We start from the raw sequence: 18,380 nt of genomic DNA, 5'->3' as shown, positions 1-18,380 counted from the left end.
TCTCACCCCCACTAAAAATCTCATGCTGCAGCAGGCCAGCCTAAGTGTTTAAGACTTCCCTGACAGGAAATCTTACCAAAAAAATTGCACTCTGTAAAAAGAATCACAGGAAGACAACACTTCAGGAGAAACTTTCTATGATGAAAAACACCTGCAGATTCATACATGGTGGACAGTCTGCCCACATGGGAAATAAGAATTACCTGAAAAAACCTCTCTCTGTTTTCTGTAGTTTCAGAAATAGTCCAATTCGAATTGCATTAAAAAATGTTCTTGCAGTAAAATAACAAGTTCAGATATGGTTTTTTTAATTAATTTTTGAAGTAATTCTGTAACAGCAAATAGTCAAAATTTGATATTATCTCAAGCATTAGAAGCAAGAGACAAAATGGCACCATAACAAAAGCATAACTAAGCATATCTAAAGCAATGGTTGCTGTAAGCAAGTTTAAATACATCTTTATCAAACTGATTCTTAAATGTCATGCATACCTATTTCAAGTTCAATTTAAGGATATTTTCTTAGCACCCTCAAAAATGTGTTTTGTATTAGGTTTGCACAGCTTAAAAGAGGAAAACATTTACGTGAATGTGTCTTGCCAATAACCCAACAGTTTATTTGCTCAAATATCACCCTCCCGTACAAAAGCTCAAATTCTCTTAACAACAGTCACCTCGAGACCACTAAGGCAGCAGATGATGCAACATCATCCTGACAAAAGAGCACAATGTTAAGTATTATTCTGTGTGACAGCAGCACTGAAGTGCCAAGGCCTTTGTATTTCCCCTCCATATCTGTGGACCTGAATTTGTGCAAATATGTAAAGCCAGGGAGGGTACTGAAGTAACACACAAGTCGTAGGAGGAAGGAGGTGCCTTGTTTTCTTTGGTTTTTAGCATCCTCCATTTTAATATTCTGGCACATAACAAGAAATTTCTCTACTTGAATTATCTGCATCTAGAAGAAAAAGAATCTTTTGAAAATCTGGCAGGATGCTTACATAGGGAAACACAGGTCCAGGAAAAACAAACAGGGGCCATTTATAAAACATTATTATTTTTCACATTGGTAAGACAGAAGACAACTCTGAGGAGCCTAAAAAGATACCAAAGGCTCAAGCAAGCAACCCCAACAGCCATTTTGTTTAAGTTTTCATCTTCTCTAGGCTCTACTACATAGGTTAAAGATCCCAACAGGCCCTAGTAAAGGGAATGCAGACTGAACACGAGCACTTGGCATTTTCTAAGTGGTTCAGTCTATTTAACTGCATTTCAGTGAGAAGAATACAGAGGCAACATCCCTGTGATACATGAAGTACAGGCTAGGAAAGACGGAAACCCATAGGAAATTCTCTGGAATTACCTGACAGGGTTGAGCACAGGCAAGCTCCCTGACCAGGCTGCAGCTTCCCCACACTGCCAGAGGCAGCACCAGCCTCACTGCCACAGGCTCACTTCCCTCTCTGGCCAGAGCTTGCTCTGCTTTCTGTGCCACAGCATGGGAACAGAAAGCTGAAAAGCTAAAGGGGTCCAGGTGAGGGAAGCTTTGCCTTTGGACCTTAGTTAATGTCAGGATTATTGCCTACTTGCTAAAAAAGGAAAGACTTGCACCAAAACTCACTTCCCTGGAAGGAAGTTTCTCCCAAACACAAAGAGTTGAACCCTGCATACCAGATCACAGGCTTACAGCTCAGCATGGGAGCCATCCTACAGTGAGCTGAATCCATCTCTGACACTGAGAAATCCCTTTCAATACTTGCTCTCCTATCAGCTACATGGAAATAATTCAGCCATTTTCTACAGAAAAAAATGAAGCATGGGGTCCAATTAAGAATTTTGATTGCTTCAATCCTTTGAAGAGCTCCAGAAGAGAAGGAGCCTAGAAGGAGCTAAAATATTTCTTAGGCTTTAGTAAAATATAGTTCTGACTCAAGCACCACGTTATTGTTGGACAATTAAGATTCCTTTTTGTTTTTGCACTCTTATTTTCTTTGACCTAACGGTATAATCCCACAAGAAGACAATTAACAGCGGCGAAACTTTACCAAGCTGCAAAGACTTCTTAAAATTATCTCTGCTATAAAAGCAGAGCCCAAGATTCTTTTAAGATAAAATAATAATTTAATAATACCTAATTTCATTATAAGCAAGAAAAAGCAATTTATACATACAGATTAAGTGATCTTGTTCAAACTGAGTTATCAAAACAGAAGCAACTGCAACTACTTTGACTATATTGCCTCTTTAGTTACTCTTGAAGTTAAACTGACTCATTATGCCCTAATAAAGTTTTTCTAATAGCATCCTTACATACACACATGCATACTTATGATATCAATATTAGAACTGTAAGCCTTTTAAGTTGGCTTTATAAATTTGATGTCATTCTGTGCCAAGCCAATCACACTAACTTACAGTGTCACTAACAAAACATCACTAGGACCAGCAAAAACCACCGAGACAGACAGAAACCATCCATACTACATTCTAGCTCACTTAGCAAAATGATCATCCAGACTTCAAGTTAGCCAAAGCCTCTCAAAACTCACAAAGCTCTGCTCTCCAGATTTCCAATGAGTACTTAATGCATACAATTAAATCCACAGAGAGGCAATCTATGTGCCAAGCTACATCCAGATGTGTATGTATGCACACATGTACACACAGCCATTTCCATAAAAAGCTTCAAAGTGATTATGAATTACAGACAGGAAAATAATTTAACTTCCTCTGTGGAGTCTCATCCTAAAATAAATGTCCATATCATACAGTATTCATCCCCTATAACTTCCCTTATACAGAAAAGCTTTAAGTTGGATTTTCAGGACAGCACTCCAATTAAACATTGACACTTCAACCCAGAGTAAAAAATCTGAGTACATACAAGGTTCTGCTCACTGTGAAGGAAAAAAGGCCTTTACAGCCCATAGACATCTTCTTTTTAGTCTAAGTTTTACAAAACTTTAACGATTACCTTCATCAAAGTCTGCATCATCCTCTGTATGTTGAGGGAAAGGGAAGCAATTGGTGATTTCCAGTCTGTCATCCACCACAAGACCCAGCAGCACGCCTTGAACGACTTCATTCCCCTGTCCTTCTTCTTGGTAATGTTTAATGATCTTTAACACAACCTAGAACACAAAATGATAAAATCATAATATGCAATGCATTGTTTTTGTCCTCAAACCTATGTATCTGGAATTTTAAATTTGTTGCATGGTTTAGAGCTGCAAACCAAGTGAGCTTAAGCACCAGCAATTTTAATACAGGCTGAGGAACAGACAGCCATCCTAATATTACAGGGAAAAAACAAGACCATTAAATAAACCATCAAAATGCAGTTCTAAATCAATTTTCTGAAACACCATTCTAAAATGAAATATTGATCCTTTTTACTTTAGCTTGTTGCTTTAACTGTGAGCTTTTAACAGTATCTTGCAGGTCCAATAAGCCCCTCTTGAAGGAAAGAGGGCACAAATAACTAACAAAACATCTTAAAAAACTATGCAGAAACTGGTAGGAATTTTTTAAAAGGTGCAGATCCCATCAAATTTCAATTGCATTAATCTTCTAAAGTACATCTCACTGAAGTTTTTCTTCAGATGATAGTTCAAGTTATATAATGTGAATGGCATGTCATAGGGTATTTAAGGAAAATCAATGATAAAAGAAAAAAAATATGCACAAATTACTCATAATATTTTTAACAACATAATTTCCACTTCCTTCCTTAAATCTGAACTCTACAATGAATAATTCTCATGAGATGATACTGTAAATTGGAACAGTATGAACTAAACCACTCAAAAACAGTCAGTCATTTGCTAGCAACACTTCATACTTGAATAACATTTTATACTTGACCAGAACTACAATAAGGTACGACACTAACCACAAACCTTGACTTGAAAGAACTTATGCTTTCTCCAGTGTAAGAGAGGTTTATTCTACTAAACCCTACTCCATCCACTCAAAATCCAGCAGAAAATGCCTGATGATTGTTGTTTTCATTAAAGCAATACTACTTTAACATCTGCTGGCAAACAAACTTGTTTAGTAGATTTCAGCTCAACTGCCCTTAGAACAGGCTTTGTACAAGTACTGGCTTTTAGAGAACATTCTGCAGGGGAGGGGGGGGAGGAAGTTAAGCTCGTACTTACACATCAGGAGCATATATTTGTAGCTAGCTTTCTCCTTTGTTGATTAGCAGATGTCACTCTTTGTAAAACACCATTACTGTACTGCAGTACCATAACAGAGATTAAATGAAAGAAAAAGGAGAGTAGAAGATATTTGCAAATGCATTGCCTTCTTGGGCTAAAATGGGAAAACGAGCTTCATACTTGGAGGCAGGGCAGAGAGGGTAAAACTGAAAAAAATACCCATTTCCAACTAAGTTGGATTTCAGTATCAAACTGAACTAACACTCACTGACTCCTTGTTCATTTACAGTATCACTCATTTGTGCTTCCTCTTTAATCTAGATATACTTGCAGTGAAGCTTCTCAATCATAGATAACATTTCACTCCAATACTCATTCACATCTGTCACTCAAATCCTTTGCAGCCACACCTTTTTATTCAATTTGCTAAAACAGGTCTACAGAGCAGAGACACAAAGAGATACTTTGGTTATATACATGTTATTTCATGGGAAAACAGCAAGGAAATTAGGATCAGTGGGCAGTGAAGCAGTATTTAACAGTGATGGAAACAATACAGCAACCACCAGTTTGAGATCACCGGGGCACAGCAGATGAATAAATGAGTCAGCACATAAATAATGTTCAGCTTGCATTTAGTGTAAAGCTAAGGTTAATTATACATTTGCCATAAGCCCTGTCTTCCACAGCCATGGCATCCCTAACTACCCTGCCAGAACACAGCACAGAGGGCACTCAGTTGTCTTCAACTACTCTCAGCATCTTCACAGTCTTGTAAGCTTCACCTTTTCCAGTAGTTTTCTCGTTTTCTCTTGAGCTCTCTATGCACACTGAGTGTCCCTGTTAATGTATTATTTGCCTGTTTGACTTCATTTCAGGAGCATTTGTGACACAATGCCAATTTGCTGCAGCGTTTCTGATGATAATTGCTCACAGAAAGCAGTCACAAATGAAACAAGCATGGGCTGTCACAGAGTATCAATGACTTTTCAGAGGAAGAAAACTAGGAGTTCAAAGCTCTTAAATGTTAACCACGTACCCCAATACACAATGAAGTTATTACACAAGCCTGCACTTTTCAATCTCCAGCCTAAGACCAGAGCAGACATTATCCAGGGAGACACAGACCCCAGGGATTTAAGCCTACCTGCAACCTCATTTTCCAGCAGAGTCTGAGAAAGGGAGCAGAGAAGTTCATGAACTCAATACTCCAAATTTCACAGCCACTAGGACACTACAGAAGTTTGTGTTTATGACTGCACTGGAAAATACATTAGCTACCGAAATCACTTATAAAAAGATGCATCCAACGACACAGGATTTTTGTTTTCGTTTTGTTCTTTGTTCTGGACAGTTTTATTAGCACTTAAGACACCAGTCTTTTGTACAGCAGACTCTTCAGCTCAGATTGAAAAACCTGCCACCAAAACACTACCATATGACCAAGCAGGAAATGTGCTCTGAAACTTGTATTTCAGTACCAAAAACAGATCTGCAGGTGTAAAGCAGAGCTACTTCTCTAGTAATAACATCAGCTACAACACACAAAACGTAATTTCCATTTGTTTGCTAGTCTAGGTACAGCAGGAAGAGCTGACCACTACGCAAACACCCATGCCATAACATTTCAATACTTCATACTGAATAAACCACATATACTCAAGAAAAATGAGCACTAACTTCTATCTAGACATTTCCTAAAAGAAAAATATGTTATGTTTGTGAAGCATAGGAACAGAATCAGAGCAGTTATATTGGTCTGAAAATAAATGTAGTAAATGTTAATATAAATAATGCAAGTAATGCAGCACATTGAAAAGTATCAGTTTTTTCCAAATAACACTTAAAAAAAATCCCAAAGACATTTAAATGAACACCAGTATAAGCATCTTTCAGTCAATGCTGACTCACCTTCCAAACACCATTTATAATTCCCATCCAATTATTCTCCTAATAGGAGATATTGCTCCTTTGTACAAGCTATAAATTATTTTAAATACCCATAGACCCTTCACTGCTATGCCATAGCTACACAAAATTAACATTTATCCAAACCAAACCATTTCAACTGCTGCTGTTACTAAAGCAATGCAGCTGGCCAGCCAGGAAAGGTTATGTTTTTAAGGAGAAAATGTATCAAATAACAAAAAATCCCTCCGATTTCTAAACTCTAATACCCTGAACACAAGTCAATAAACATATGCAGCACAATTTAGTAAATCAGCATGTAAGAAATATTCAGGTACATAATGACTCTTTAGAAAAGAATATACAAGTAATTCCTAAATAAAACTCAACAGTCCCCCCAGCCTTGTACATTTAGTGTTCAAAACACCAAAGTAATTTAATCACTTGGAGTAGCCACTTATCAGATTTTAATGACCATTAATCCTTAATTAAAAAAAAACCAACTTTGCAATTCTGCAGTGCTTATAATTTCTAAATCTTCAAAGCACTGCTCAAACATTAAGAATAAAGTTAAACTAAAAAAAAAAAATTAAAAAAATGTAAAAGCCATTCTGAAACTATTAAGAACATCAAAGATACATATTTTAACTGCATACTGCCAAATTTTAAATTGGGCTACATCCCAACATCATAGTTGCTAATTTCAAAAGTTTGTAATTCACTACAGAAATACATGTAACAGGAACCCACAGCTGAAGTATCACGAGTCTTTGGGGGAAAATTCTGTGAAGATCCCACTGTAGGGACATGAATATACCAAGATGCACATTTCTGCATTTATCTAAAGAGAAACAACAGCAAATCAAAGCACTGAGGATTCATTTACAGCAGTGTCCCAGAGAGCTGAATGTCACCACATTGAAACCAGATTGCAGTACCTGTGCCCTGCCTTGCACATGTGAAATCAAACAAGAAAGAGCTCCTGTTAGCCCAGTGAATACATGATATAGCACACTGATCTACAGTCTTAAACTAAGTATTTATATCTTTTTAAATGCTTAACATTTTTTGCCACCCAAGAAAGCTTTGTGGTCACAACCACTGGCATCAATTGCCAGCATCTGGGGAAGAGGATGGGGAGAGTCTGAATAACTCTGGGTGACGCAGCCGGCGTCAGCACTGACTGGCTCACTGCTCTCAGTGCTTAACACCACGACACTGTGACCCACAGTCAGCTTGGCAAAAGGGTCTCAAAGCTGTGACTGCCAATCATGTGTGACACACTTTGAATGCATCCATATCACACATGTGCCTTCTCCACACAAACCCTTAAAACTCAAACCATGAACTTTTATATATCAGTGTTTCAGCATGAGATATTTTACTTAAACTCCTAGCATAACCCAGATTCAAGAAAGAACTGATAACACAGCTTTGTAAATGGACACATAACAATGTTAGTCATTGACTAACAATGACTCAGGCAATTGTGTTAACCCCAGAGTTGCCTGGAATCAACATCTTCTTGATATACCTAAATGGTGTGTATATGTATGGCCTATATGCCACCTCTGGATAAAGAGTTGAACTGTTTAGCAATTAATATCCACATGAAGATATACCACATTTTACTGTAATTTAGAGTCCATGTCTCCTTCTCCAGGTAGCCCTACACCAAAAGCAAATCTACAGCTGGTGGTGTGCTGAAACAACCAATTAGCTATGCAAAAATGAAATTTAATTAAACAGCTCTGAAATACCCAAGTAAGCATGGAATGGCTTTGTTTTTAAACCAAGACTTGGGAAAAAATACAAAAACCCTAGATATCATGAAACATGAGCAATGTTAACATTTTAATAGCTCCAGATGAGGTTTTTACACACTACAGATAAGTGCTTATCCTACAGTTACAAAAGACAAGTTCTGGAAGCTGACCAAAAAAACTTGCCTTGAGCTGATTTGTCTCCTGGCTACAGCACCATTTGATAAGACAATAACAGAGACTCTCAACTTTCCTGCCAGGAGAAAAGGAACTCTGAAGTAAATTAAAGATATTACTGCAACGATTAACATTAAGAGAACATATGTCTGATACACGACACACTCTTCCACATGATTAAGGAGACAGATGTTTACACACACATTGGAAATTCCACCTTAATCAGGGCAGTGCACAGAAATGGGTTCTAGAAAGCACTGTGACAGATAACATGTCAGAAGTAAGTACAGAATCAACAGGTTGATACCCTGGTCTCAGAAGTGCTGGATATGAACCTTCATGGCACAAGACTTGCCACCACATAAAGTCATGGCATGAGCCCAACACCAAGCTGAGCTGAGTGGCTGACAGTCCTGAGGGACAGAATGCCATCCAGAGGGATCTGGACAAGCTCAAGAAGTAGGCCACAGGAACTGCATCAGATTTTGCAAGGGCAAGGGCAGGGTGCTGCAGCTGGCTCAGAGCACAGGCTGGGGGATGGACACACGGACAGCAGCCCTGGCCAGCAGGACTTGGGGCGCTGCTGGATGTGAGGCCGGGCATGAGCTGGCACTGGGCAGCCCCAGGCCACAAAGCCGACAGCTCCTGGCTGCATGCAAGGCAGAGGGGGCAGCAGGTCAAGCAGGTGACTCTGTCCCTTCTGCTCCAGTCTCATGAGATCCCACCTGCAGTGCTGGGTCCAGCTCTGGACTCCCCAGTGCAGGAAGGCCAGGGACCTGTTGGAGTGAATCCAGAGGAAGCCACCAAGTTGCTCAGAGGGATGGAATACCTCTCCTGAGAGGAAAAGCTGAGAGATTTGGGCTTGTTCAGCCTGGAAAAAAAAGGCCTTGGGTTGACCTGACTGTGGCCTTCCAGCACCTGCAGGGAGCCTACAAGGACAGTGGAGAGGAATTACAAGAACATGTTGTGACAGGACAAGGGGGAATGGCTTCAAACTTAAAGAGAGTGGTTCTAGATCAGATACTAGAAAAAATGCTCAACTGTGAGGATGGTGAGGCACTGGCACAGGGACACCCCATCCCTGAAGGTGCTCAAGGCCAGGTTGGATGGAGCTATGAGTGACCTGCTCTTGTGAGAGGTTTCCCTGCCCATGACGGGGGGCTGGAACTACATAATTCTTAAGGTCCCTTCCAACCCAAACCATTGTATGAAACTAAAGATTAGAGGTGAAACTGAATTTTGCATGTTATACTAATCTCAATAAATATGACAATTTCTACTGATAAACACAGAATTCACTTAAATGCATATTCCAGCTTATTTGCAGAGATCTTTGAATTTTTCTAGATTCTCTTATTGAACAGGACTGCATTTTTGACCATTCCTGACATGATGGATGTCTAGACATTTTTTCTTTTCTTCATCATACTCAACTTTAGAATAAAAGTTCTTAAAGCTATTAGACCAATTTTATCTCAGAAGAAGTAAAAGAAAAAAAAATTTTAAATAATTTTCTATTAAGACCTTCAACATCTTAAAGTAATTATTTTGGCAGATATCTTCAATTCTAACTATGTTTGGTGGCCAAAAAAAAATCTACTTAATCTAAACATTCTGTTGAAAAACCTAAGGCCAAGACTGAGTAGACTTAAAAGCAAGGTAACTTCAGAAGAATGTAGCTCTGAACAGCAACTTCAGAAACAACAAGCCTTAGCCCTCACTGTTCTATCTAGCAAGTGTAGCAGTCATCCTTTGGACAGAAGACCTCAAACACTCCACAATAATTTTCCTTTATCTTGACTTGCCAGAGTCAAAACAGCAACATTTATGAAATCTTTGTAAATACAGTTCTTGGAATAGTAAGCTTACATTTTATGTCACTCAACACCTAATTCAACACCAGATGTTAAAATCTTATTTCTGAACTTGACAAAAATTTGGGGCTTAAAAACAATAATTACATAGGAGCATAACAGAACGATGCATGCAATTTCATACCATCTCAATTGGGTGCAAATAGCAAAACATCCTTTTGATATGAGCAGAGGTTTCTTGGAGCTGAGCCTAAATTCACCAGCACTGAACAATGTGCACTGATCTCATGTGGGCCTCAAGCAGAAAATGCTACATAGATTTTTTTACACTGAAATTATAAATTATAGGAGTTTGTCAACTTTGTCTCATGTAGGTGCTCAGCACCAAACCATTCTGGAAACCCAGGTTAAATTGAACAGAAAATTGTCCACCTTGAATATGGGGGGATGATACTACATGCTTCTGTACTACATTAATATTTTTGAGTATTAGGAAGCACATGAGAAGCATCCAAAGCTTTTTGGTCTCTGGGTGTCTTATGACATCAGTTAGTACCATAACACTTGCTTAGTTTGTAAACCTCAAGACTTCAAATTATTTAACTGCAAGAGGGAATATCAGTAACCTTTCTGCTCCACAATATCTACATGAGGCTAAAGAAAACTACCCAAATCATAACAGATTATTGATGTAACAAGTCTTTTCTGTCACTTCTGCTTGGTTTAGGAACCATTTTCCCCTGTAATGACAGGAATCTAGATGGTTTTCCAGACCACCTCTTGCTTATAGCCATCTCACTTTCCTTCAGCATTTGGTTAGGGCTTCTTTCCAACAGGACAAAGAAGGTGATAAGACCCATATACAGCAATAAATCAGATATAACATCCCTTGTCACTTTATTTCAGTAAGTGGCTGACTCAAAGCACAATTTTTAGTCAGTGACTGGCCAAAAGGCATTTTGTCATTCTTCCTGAACATTAACTGCTTATGTGCACTGTTTGTAGCATGGCTGAAAAAGCTGTACCTTGCTTATCTTGAAGCTTAGTCTAGAAAAAATAGACATTCTGTTAATTTTTCACTTTCTGAACACTCTTGCATAGATTATGTGTAGCTCAGCAGCATGCTCAACACAAACTGCAAGCAAAGCTTCAATCACCACCAAAATATTCCACAGAAAACACTTGTAAAGCACCTGCTCTTTCAGTTGCTTTATTTCTCTTTTTAAGAAGAATTACTTCCAAACTGCTGTGACTCGAGAGCTCTAGAATTTCCCTAATAGCAGAAGGGAAAACCATTCTACCAAGAAGGGGGCCTCCCTACAGGGACACAGCCTGGCTGCCCCTGCCAACAGCACCCCACTTCCAGTCAGGGTGGCTGTTCCCACAGTGCAAGCCCAGATCCTACAGGCACTGCCAAGTCATTGACACACAGGCTATTCACCCACTGGAAGCAAGCTGAGCTGCTGCAAACATGGGCTAGCTGCTCCCTCATTCTATTACTGGGACACTTGCAAAGTCATAAAGATTTTTTTAAAAAATCATAACCTACTAAAAAAGCTACTTCAAATTACAAAATTTACTGATTTCATGTAAAACCAGACACAGAACATGAAACATTTCTCAATACCTAGAACTAAAACTGGTTAATATCCAAAATATAAAATGGAATAGACAAACTGAGACAAGACTCCACAGGTAGGTGGAGTTCAGACTGAAGAACTGAAATAGTACAGACACCAAGGCTGTTTCTGCACAAGTTAAACATTAGAAGGGAGGATTACTGGGTTTTGGCTAGAGGCGTGTTGGGTTTTCATAGGCTGTGGTTTTCCTTGACTCTGCCAGGAATTTACATTCATCATGTCTTGTAGGTACCATGAAATATCTGTTTAAGTCATTTATTTACTCATGTCCAAGTGAGCTGCTTGTTCTTGCAAAAGGAAGCAGTTAAACACAAACTGCAGCACATCAAAGGAAAAACTATTTAAATAGTGGAGAAAAGCAAAGGTTATTAAAACAGAAAAATACTGAATGGTAATCAAGGTGTGTGTTACCAAATAGACCCATCTCTTCTCCCTTTTTGTCCCACTACATTTGAGTTTTACAGTAGTTCAGGCTAACAACCATCTAACCATCTCCAGGGTTAATCACAAGCCATTAGCACACTTTAATATTGCCTCAATGTAAGTAAAAATGCAGAATTACATGTGCACAGCCATTGCTGTGCTCACATGCTGGTAAAACACAGTTCTCTGCAATGCAAAGTTTCATACCACATTTCACAGCACATGGATTCCTGCACATTCCCATGGAAACCATCAAGGCCACGGGCACTGCAGAATCACTTCCTCACAGAAACCCTTCCATAGGACAGCCCCAGACCTCCTGGTGCAAGGGCAGGGCATTAGACATGGCCAGCACACTGACAGGAGGCCGAGGTAGGGATGGGATGAGATTAGCATCCAAAATTCTGCTGGTTGCAAGAGGGATGGAGCATTTCCCCAGGACTACTTAGTATATTATTTCTTCTGTTTCCCAAATCTCAGCGAACAAAACACTTTTGAAAACATTCAGTAGTTCAGGCAGTTTTTGCAAATTGCCAATACAATTCATATTTATTATTCTTAATGAATTCAATATCTAGCCATCATTTCAAGAATGAAAGCTAAGGAATATATTCCTTCAGAGCACAACATATGGAAATTATATACAAGTGGTATAGACAGGCACAGTTTCAACATTTTCTGCTTGAAACACCAGAACTTTGTATTTATCCTTCAGCACACAGTGGATAAAATGTTCTGTGTGTTAGTGAATACCAGTGTTCACATTCATGGTGCACAAGCAGTGTATTGCAAGTACAAGGTTTTCTTCAGCATCAACTTCTAGCAGCTTCCTACAAAAAGATTTAAAGATAATAGCCAAAAGCAGCAGTAGCAATTTTATTTAACAGTCTATTCTTTAATCAGATTGTGTCAGACTGCTACCATTTTGAAGTTGAAGAAAAACTGCAAGACAGTTACTCTTATCTATTTGACCTTCAAAAATCAGCAAAGGCAGACCTAGATGGGGATGAGGGAGTAGGAGTTCATCTGAGACTACTGATCTTTTCCAAAAAACATACCCTGCACAACAAAACTGGAATATGCTATTTAAGGGTGTGTCTTTAAAGCATGACTTCCATATGCATTCAACAGATGCTTCCAAGTAACCAGTAAAATCCCTACTGGAATGACTTCCATATCGTTTTAATAATTTATAACTTTTTGCACAATGATTTTTTCCACATTGAAACACTCAGCCTTCCTGGCAAACACTTGGTTATGTGCTAAGGGGCTGCAACAGAGACAGATCCTCCTAGTAACAGCCAGTGCAATCCAGAGAACCAAGCCGGCATGGAGTCTCAGTTTTCCTGCTGACTTAAAAGTATAAAATTGAGGGGGAAAAAAAAAAGCCCAAACCATGAACGTCAGTTATTGCTTCAGCTTTCCCATCTTTCGAACAGAGATTTGCCTTTGTGTCATCATCTGAACACTGCCACATGAAAATCACTTCCAGCAGAGTTCCATTTCTAATAACAGCTACTGTGACAAAGAGATTAAAAACAACCATTCTAAATTTTATCACTGAGAGTGCCAATGGAGAAGGCAGTATGGCTTTCAAATTGCTTCCAAGGAGTGATGACAGCTGCAGTAAATATCCTAGGTCTCATCTAAAGTTTAAAAAGCTTTAAAACAGCTAATTTTCTTTGCATTGATAATAATGTAATAGTAAAAAATCCCAAGACCCAAGTATTCAAAACTCAGCCCTACATTGAAGAAGCATTTTGTCAGACTCCATACTTTCCTCAGGTATGCACAAAAAACCCCCAAATAATGATAAGTGATTTACACCTCCATGTTCCCAAACATCAAAAAACTTGCTAAACAGGAAGGGGTATGAACACTGCTTCTTGCCCAGATATGGGCTCCAAGGAACAGGAAGGATGTGCAGCTAACACACTGCAAAGCAGGATACAACATGTGAGCAGAACAAAGACGAACAAGACTTACATGCTCAAAGCAACATCCACACACTCTCTGTCCAGAAAAAAACCCAAATATTTACAAAAGAGAATTAGCCTGTTATTGCATGCACAAGGCAAAATTCAGGCACATCTTCAAACTCCAGTGAGTAAATAAGCCTGCCTATTAACTTTAAAATTTGATAAAGCCAAAAGAAATTAATAGAATGCTTATCTGAAATAAATATCCATACACAAGTCATTCAAAAATATTCCCACACTTATGCTGAAGTAACTTTGTGTATGCACATTAAAAAAGACATTATCAAAGTTAAGCTCTACTGCCTTTGTTTTGGATTATTGAATAATCATACAAAATACTAACAAGAATATTTATTATATGAGTCTAAATTTTTTCCATTTGGTACATTAACAATTAATTTACTTTCCATTAAGCTGGTATAATTTTGTTATGTGGTAATGTAATTAAACTGTTGTACACTGTTGGTAAAGTCAGTATCACATCTCTGCAATCTTAATGCTGCTGGAAATTTAAAAATAATATGAAAGGAAAGTATGCTCAAAACTATACCATCACTGAGAAGGTATTCTGAGCTTGTGTGTAAATATGGAAAAACAACATCCAAAAGGAACCATATCCAAAAAATATCTCTGGCAAAGAAAGATTAATGATAAAATACTATAGCAACAATAACCTGAAGATACACAATCCTTTTTCAAAGATTAGGGGACCAAAAAAAGTTTGCTCCTCTTCCTACAAGATCTTTCATACAGTCTGTAAGATTTATTTAAAAGGTGGAAGAAAAAGTCCAGAGACTGAATAGGGTCTGGGAGGTGTTCATTCCATACACACCACCAAGGGCCTCTCAGTATCTGTACCCGCTGGGTCTCTCCCTGGGGCCTGCAGTTCTGTGTACACTTCTCTCACCCACATCACACTGAATGCCAGCTGCAAAGCTCAGATTTTTTTACAATAAACTGAAAACCAAAGGAGAACATTTCACAATGTTCAGTGTGCAAGCAGACATAATGCACTGAATTGCACTCAGCAACAAAACCATCACTGGTCACCTCCCAGCACACAAAGTCAAAGCTAACACCAATCAGCACAAAAGGCCATGATTACTACCTGCTGCATTTTAGATGTAACATTTTAGTCACTAAAAGTTAGGAATTTATTTGAAAGATATATGATGGAAATACTCGTCCTCAGTATCAAGACAAACAAACAGGAACCACAAGAGCACAATCTGCTGTTTTCACAGGAGCTATGAATTCACAATTACCATGCCAGAGACCAGTTTGATATGCACATAAGAGGGCCAAAAATCAGAGAATTTGAACTGCAAATGACAGCAATGTAAAGCGCAACACATTATTCCTCCCTGCATGCAGCAAAAGAAAAGCCTGTTTTGAACTAAGATTTTCCCCTTGAAGTTTAGAAGTGTAACACTGCTGAACACATTTAAGGCACCTCCACATTCAGAGTAACTCCTTTTGTCAGCACACAAGTTTGATGGCATGAAGCGATACCAGATGTTGCAGTTCCAAATGCCTCACCAGGGTCCACTTACCATGACACTTAGGAGATGCTGAGTGCACCACTGCACTCTTACAAATCATTTAAAGTTTGTGCTCTGCTAGCACATATCCCCTCCTATCCACTGACAAAATACTGAAATTTGCATTCTCAGAACATCATGATATGGGTACTTTACCCACTGCAGTTCAAGAAATTTCACTAAGCCTGAAAATTGTTATATTCCAAGGAGGCTCTTGCCCTTTTAACTTAGCAGCACATATTAATGCTTTCTCTTCTGAATTTAAGCACAGATTATATGTCAGAAGTTCCCTTCTGGGTTAGATTCATGCAACTCATTGTTAATACATGAAGATTAATAGAATATAAAACAAAGCTCTACTACCTTCTCCATGGTTCAAGGTATCCATGAATACATCAAGCCAGTATTCAATCCACACACCAACTCTCAGAGCCAGCACAATGTCATCTAAGTCTTTAGGGAAACAGGTCAAGGAAAAGTCAACAAGATTAAACTTCAAATTAAAATTCCATTTTAACTCCTTTGGAAGAAACACAAAATACAATACAGCCTGAAGGATGTTATATCCTAAAATACTCCTCTACAGCTCTGCAATGTCAGAAACGCTACAAATGACAGCAGGCAGAACCCACCACTGTGCATTCTTGCAAAGTCTTCAGAAAGGGTAAAGAAGGTAAAAAAGAAACACAAGAAATGCTAGGGAAAGCACAACATTCACAATTCAAGAAATGTCAGAGATTTCAGCCAGCTCAATACAGGCTTCACCAGTACAACAAAATTACAAAATTTACTATGGAAATTGATTCTTTTCTTTCTATAGTGTCAAAAGTTGTCATTTTAAAAAGTCCTTACACAAGCATTTACAAGAAAAGTCTTAGAAACTGATTTTCAGTAATCATGGTACCTTATTTCATTTACTGTGGTCAAACATATCATCCTGAAGGGGTCCTCCCTACAAACAGCTGAGGGTACAGTCCAATGTATCCAACCCCTTTATGGCAAAAATGGATGGTAATTAAAAAAAAGGCACAAGTGTGACAGTGTTCACAGGGGTCTTAGGATGAGAGAAGAGATGAGAATCTGACTCCATGTTTCAGAAGGCTTGATTTATTATTTTATGATATATATTATATTAAAACTACACTAAAAGAATAGAAGAAAGGATTTCATCAGAAGGCTAGCTAAGAATAAAAAAAGAATGGAATGATAACAAAAGCTTGTGTCTCAGACAGAGTCCAAGCCAGTTGACTGATTGGCCATTAATTAGAAACAAGCACATGAGACCAATCACAGATGCACCTGCTGCATTCCACAGCAGCAGATAACCATTGGTTACATCCTGAGGCCTCTCAGCTTCTCAGAAGAAAAAATTCTAGGGAAAGGATTTTTCATAAAATGTGTCTGTGACACACAAGCAACTTAAATATCACAATTATGAACAGAGCAACTACTGAAAAAGAATTCCAAAATTATGTGAGAGGTTTTTGGAACATGTAGACTCATATGTTCTTATCTGTGTTATTGTAAGTAAGTAAATAAATCCTCTATATATACTTACCACAGATAAGAATACAGAGCACTAGGCACACCAGAGCATCACCAAATCAGGGATGATGTAATGAAGCTTGAAGTAATAATCTTTGATTAAATCACTCATACCTGACACAAGAGAATGTGGCACTATAGCCCCACTGCACACAGGCAGACAAGGCCTACAACTTCTAACCATCCCCTCGGCATATTTATGTTTTGGCCAATGTATGTTTCTATTTACTCCAAACAAACTTACAAAGATATCTTAAGGTGTAGTGGCAATTTCTTATTCGTATTGAGGGGTTTGCACATCAGCAGTTATGAAGATATAAGAATAAAAACCTACATAACTTTTGCTACTTCCTACAATATGTAAAAATTGTGTGCAATGGACATATGTGTAAAAAGAAATCACACGCAGTGGTTGAGTAAAGAAGGAACCATCATTGCCATTAGTGAAATGATAGAAGCAATGCACATATGAATGCTTTAGCATGAGCTAAGGATCTTGTTATATTACTTTGCAAGAGCCATGCATAAGCAAACCTTCTTCAGTCAGGTAACACTGTTCTTCAGAAGCATTTCTGGGTGTGTAGTTTTTTGAATGTGTAAATAAATGCAAGGGCAAGATTTAAAAATAAAAAGTAATTTTGGAGCTCAAGAATTTAGTTACATGAATTTAGGTAATTTTACCTTCTTCCCTAGAATAACCTCATGCAGAAGCTTTGCAGAGAATGAAACACCTTCCCTTGTAGTAAAAACACAGTCCCTTGTAACTACTCCGAAGGCAAATGTGATTAATAATAACACTTATCTGGCCTAGCAGCACACCTGCCTTGCTAAGAGTTCCCCACCTCCCATCCCACAGCTGCTATTTTCCAGAAGAAATTTTCCATAAATCCATCACCCACACTTTATTGGTCTGACACAACCCGCAATCCCACATGGAGTATCTGGTTTTGGATATTAGTTCAATTTCTGAGTGACACAGACTTGATGCTCATCATGTAAAAATGCTACTTACTTACCCTACCAATCATATTGTGCCTTTGAATGACACACCAGCTCACTTCTGCCTTCACAGTTTTCTATGTTGCCAGATATCACTACTAAAATCATCAGAAATGCATAAATATGCCAAGGAATCCTCCTTAGGTGCAATTTTAGACAGTGTAGTAGGGTTAGAAGTTTCACCAGGGAAGCATTTTAGAGAAGTCTCCAAGACTTGATGGAAATCCAGAATTTTCTGTTAACCCAAAAATCATTCAAAGGAATAATTATTTCTTCTGTCCTAAAATACATCAGCTTATAGATGAAATTTCTTACTGAAGGAAAATACTATAATATCAGTGAACCAAATCTGATTAATTTTATCAGCTGAATTACCAAATATTTGGTTCCCATTGCAGAATTTCCAGAATAGAACAAAACACAGTCCA

General features: G+C 38.3%; 1 protein-coding gene across 1 annotated transcript in view; it reads right to left on the bottom strand.

Annotated features, from left to right (window-relative positions):
• The window catches only part of EIF3H (eukaryotic translation initiation factor 3 subunit H), an 86,657-nt gene that overhangs the window by 64,982 nt on the left and 3,295 nt on the right, over positions 1–18,380 (bottom strand). Inside the window, exon 2 of the mRNA XM_064706583.1 lies at positions 2,975–3,131. Within this exon, the coding sequence (XP_064562653.1) occupies positions 2,975–3,131 (157 nt within the window). The remainder of the gene's footprint in view (positions 1–2,974; positions 3,132–18,380) is intronic.

Source organism: Zonotrichia leucophrys, chromosome 2 (genome assembly GCF_028769735.1).
Source record: "Zonotrichia leucophrys gambelii isolate GWCS_2022_RI chromosome 2, RI_Zleu_2.0, whole genome shotgun sequence".
NCBI lineage: Eukaryota > Metazoa > Chordata > Aves > Passeriformes > Passerellidae > Zonotrichia > Zonotrichia leucophrys.
The sequence above is the reverse complement of the archived record's forward strand: the minus strand, read 5'-3'. Positions and strand labels throughout refer to the sequence as shown.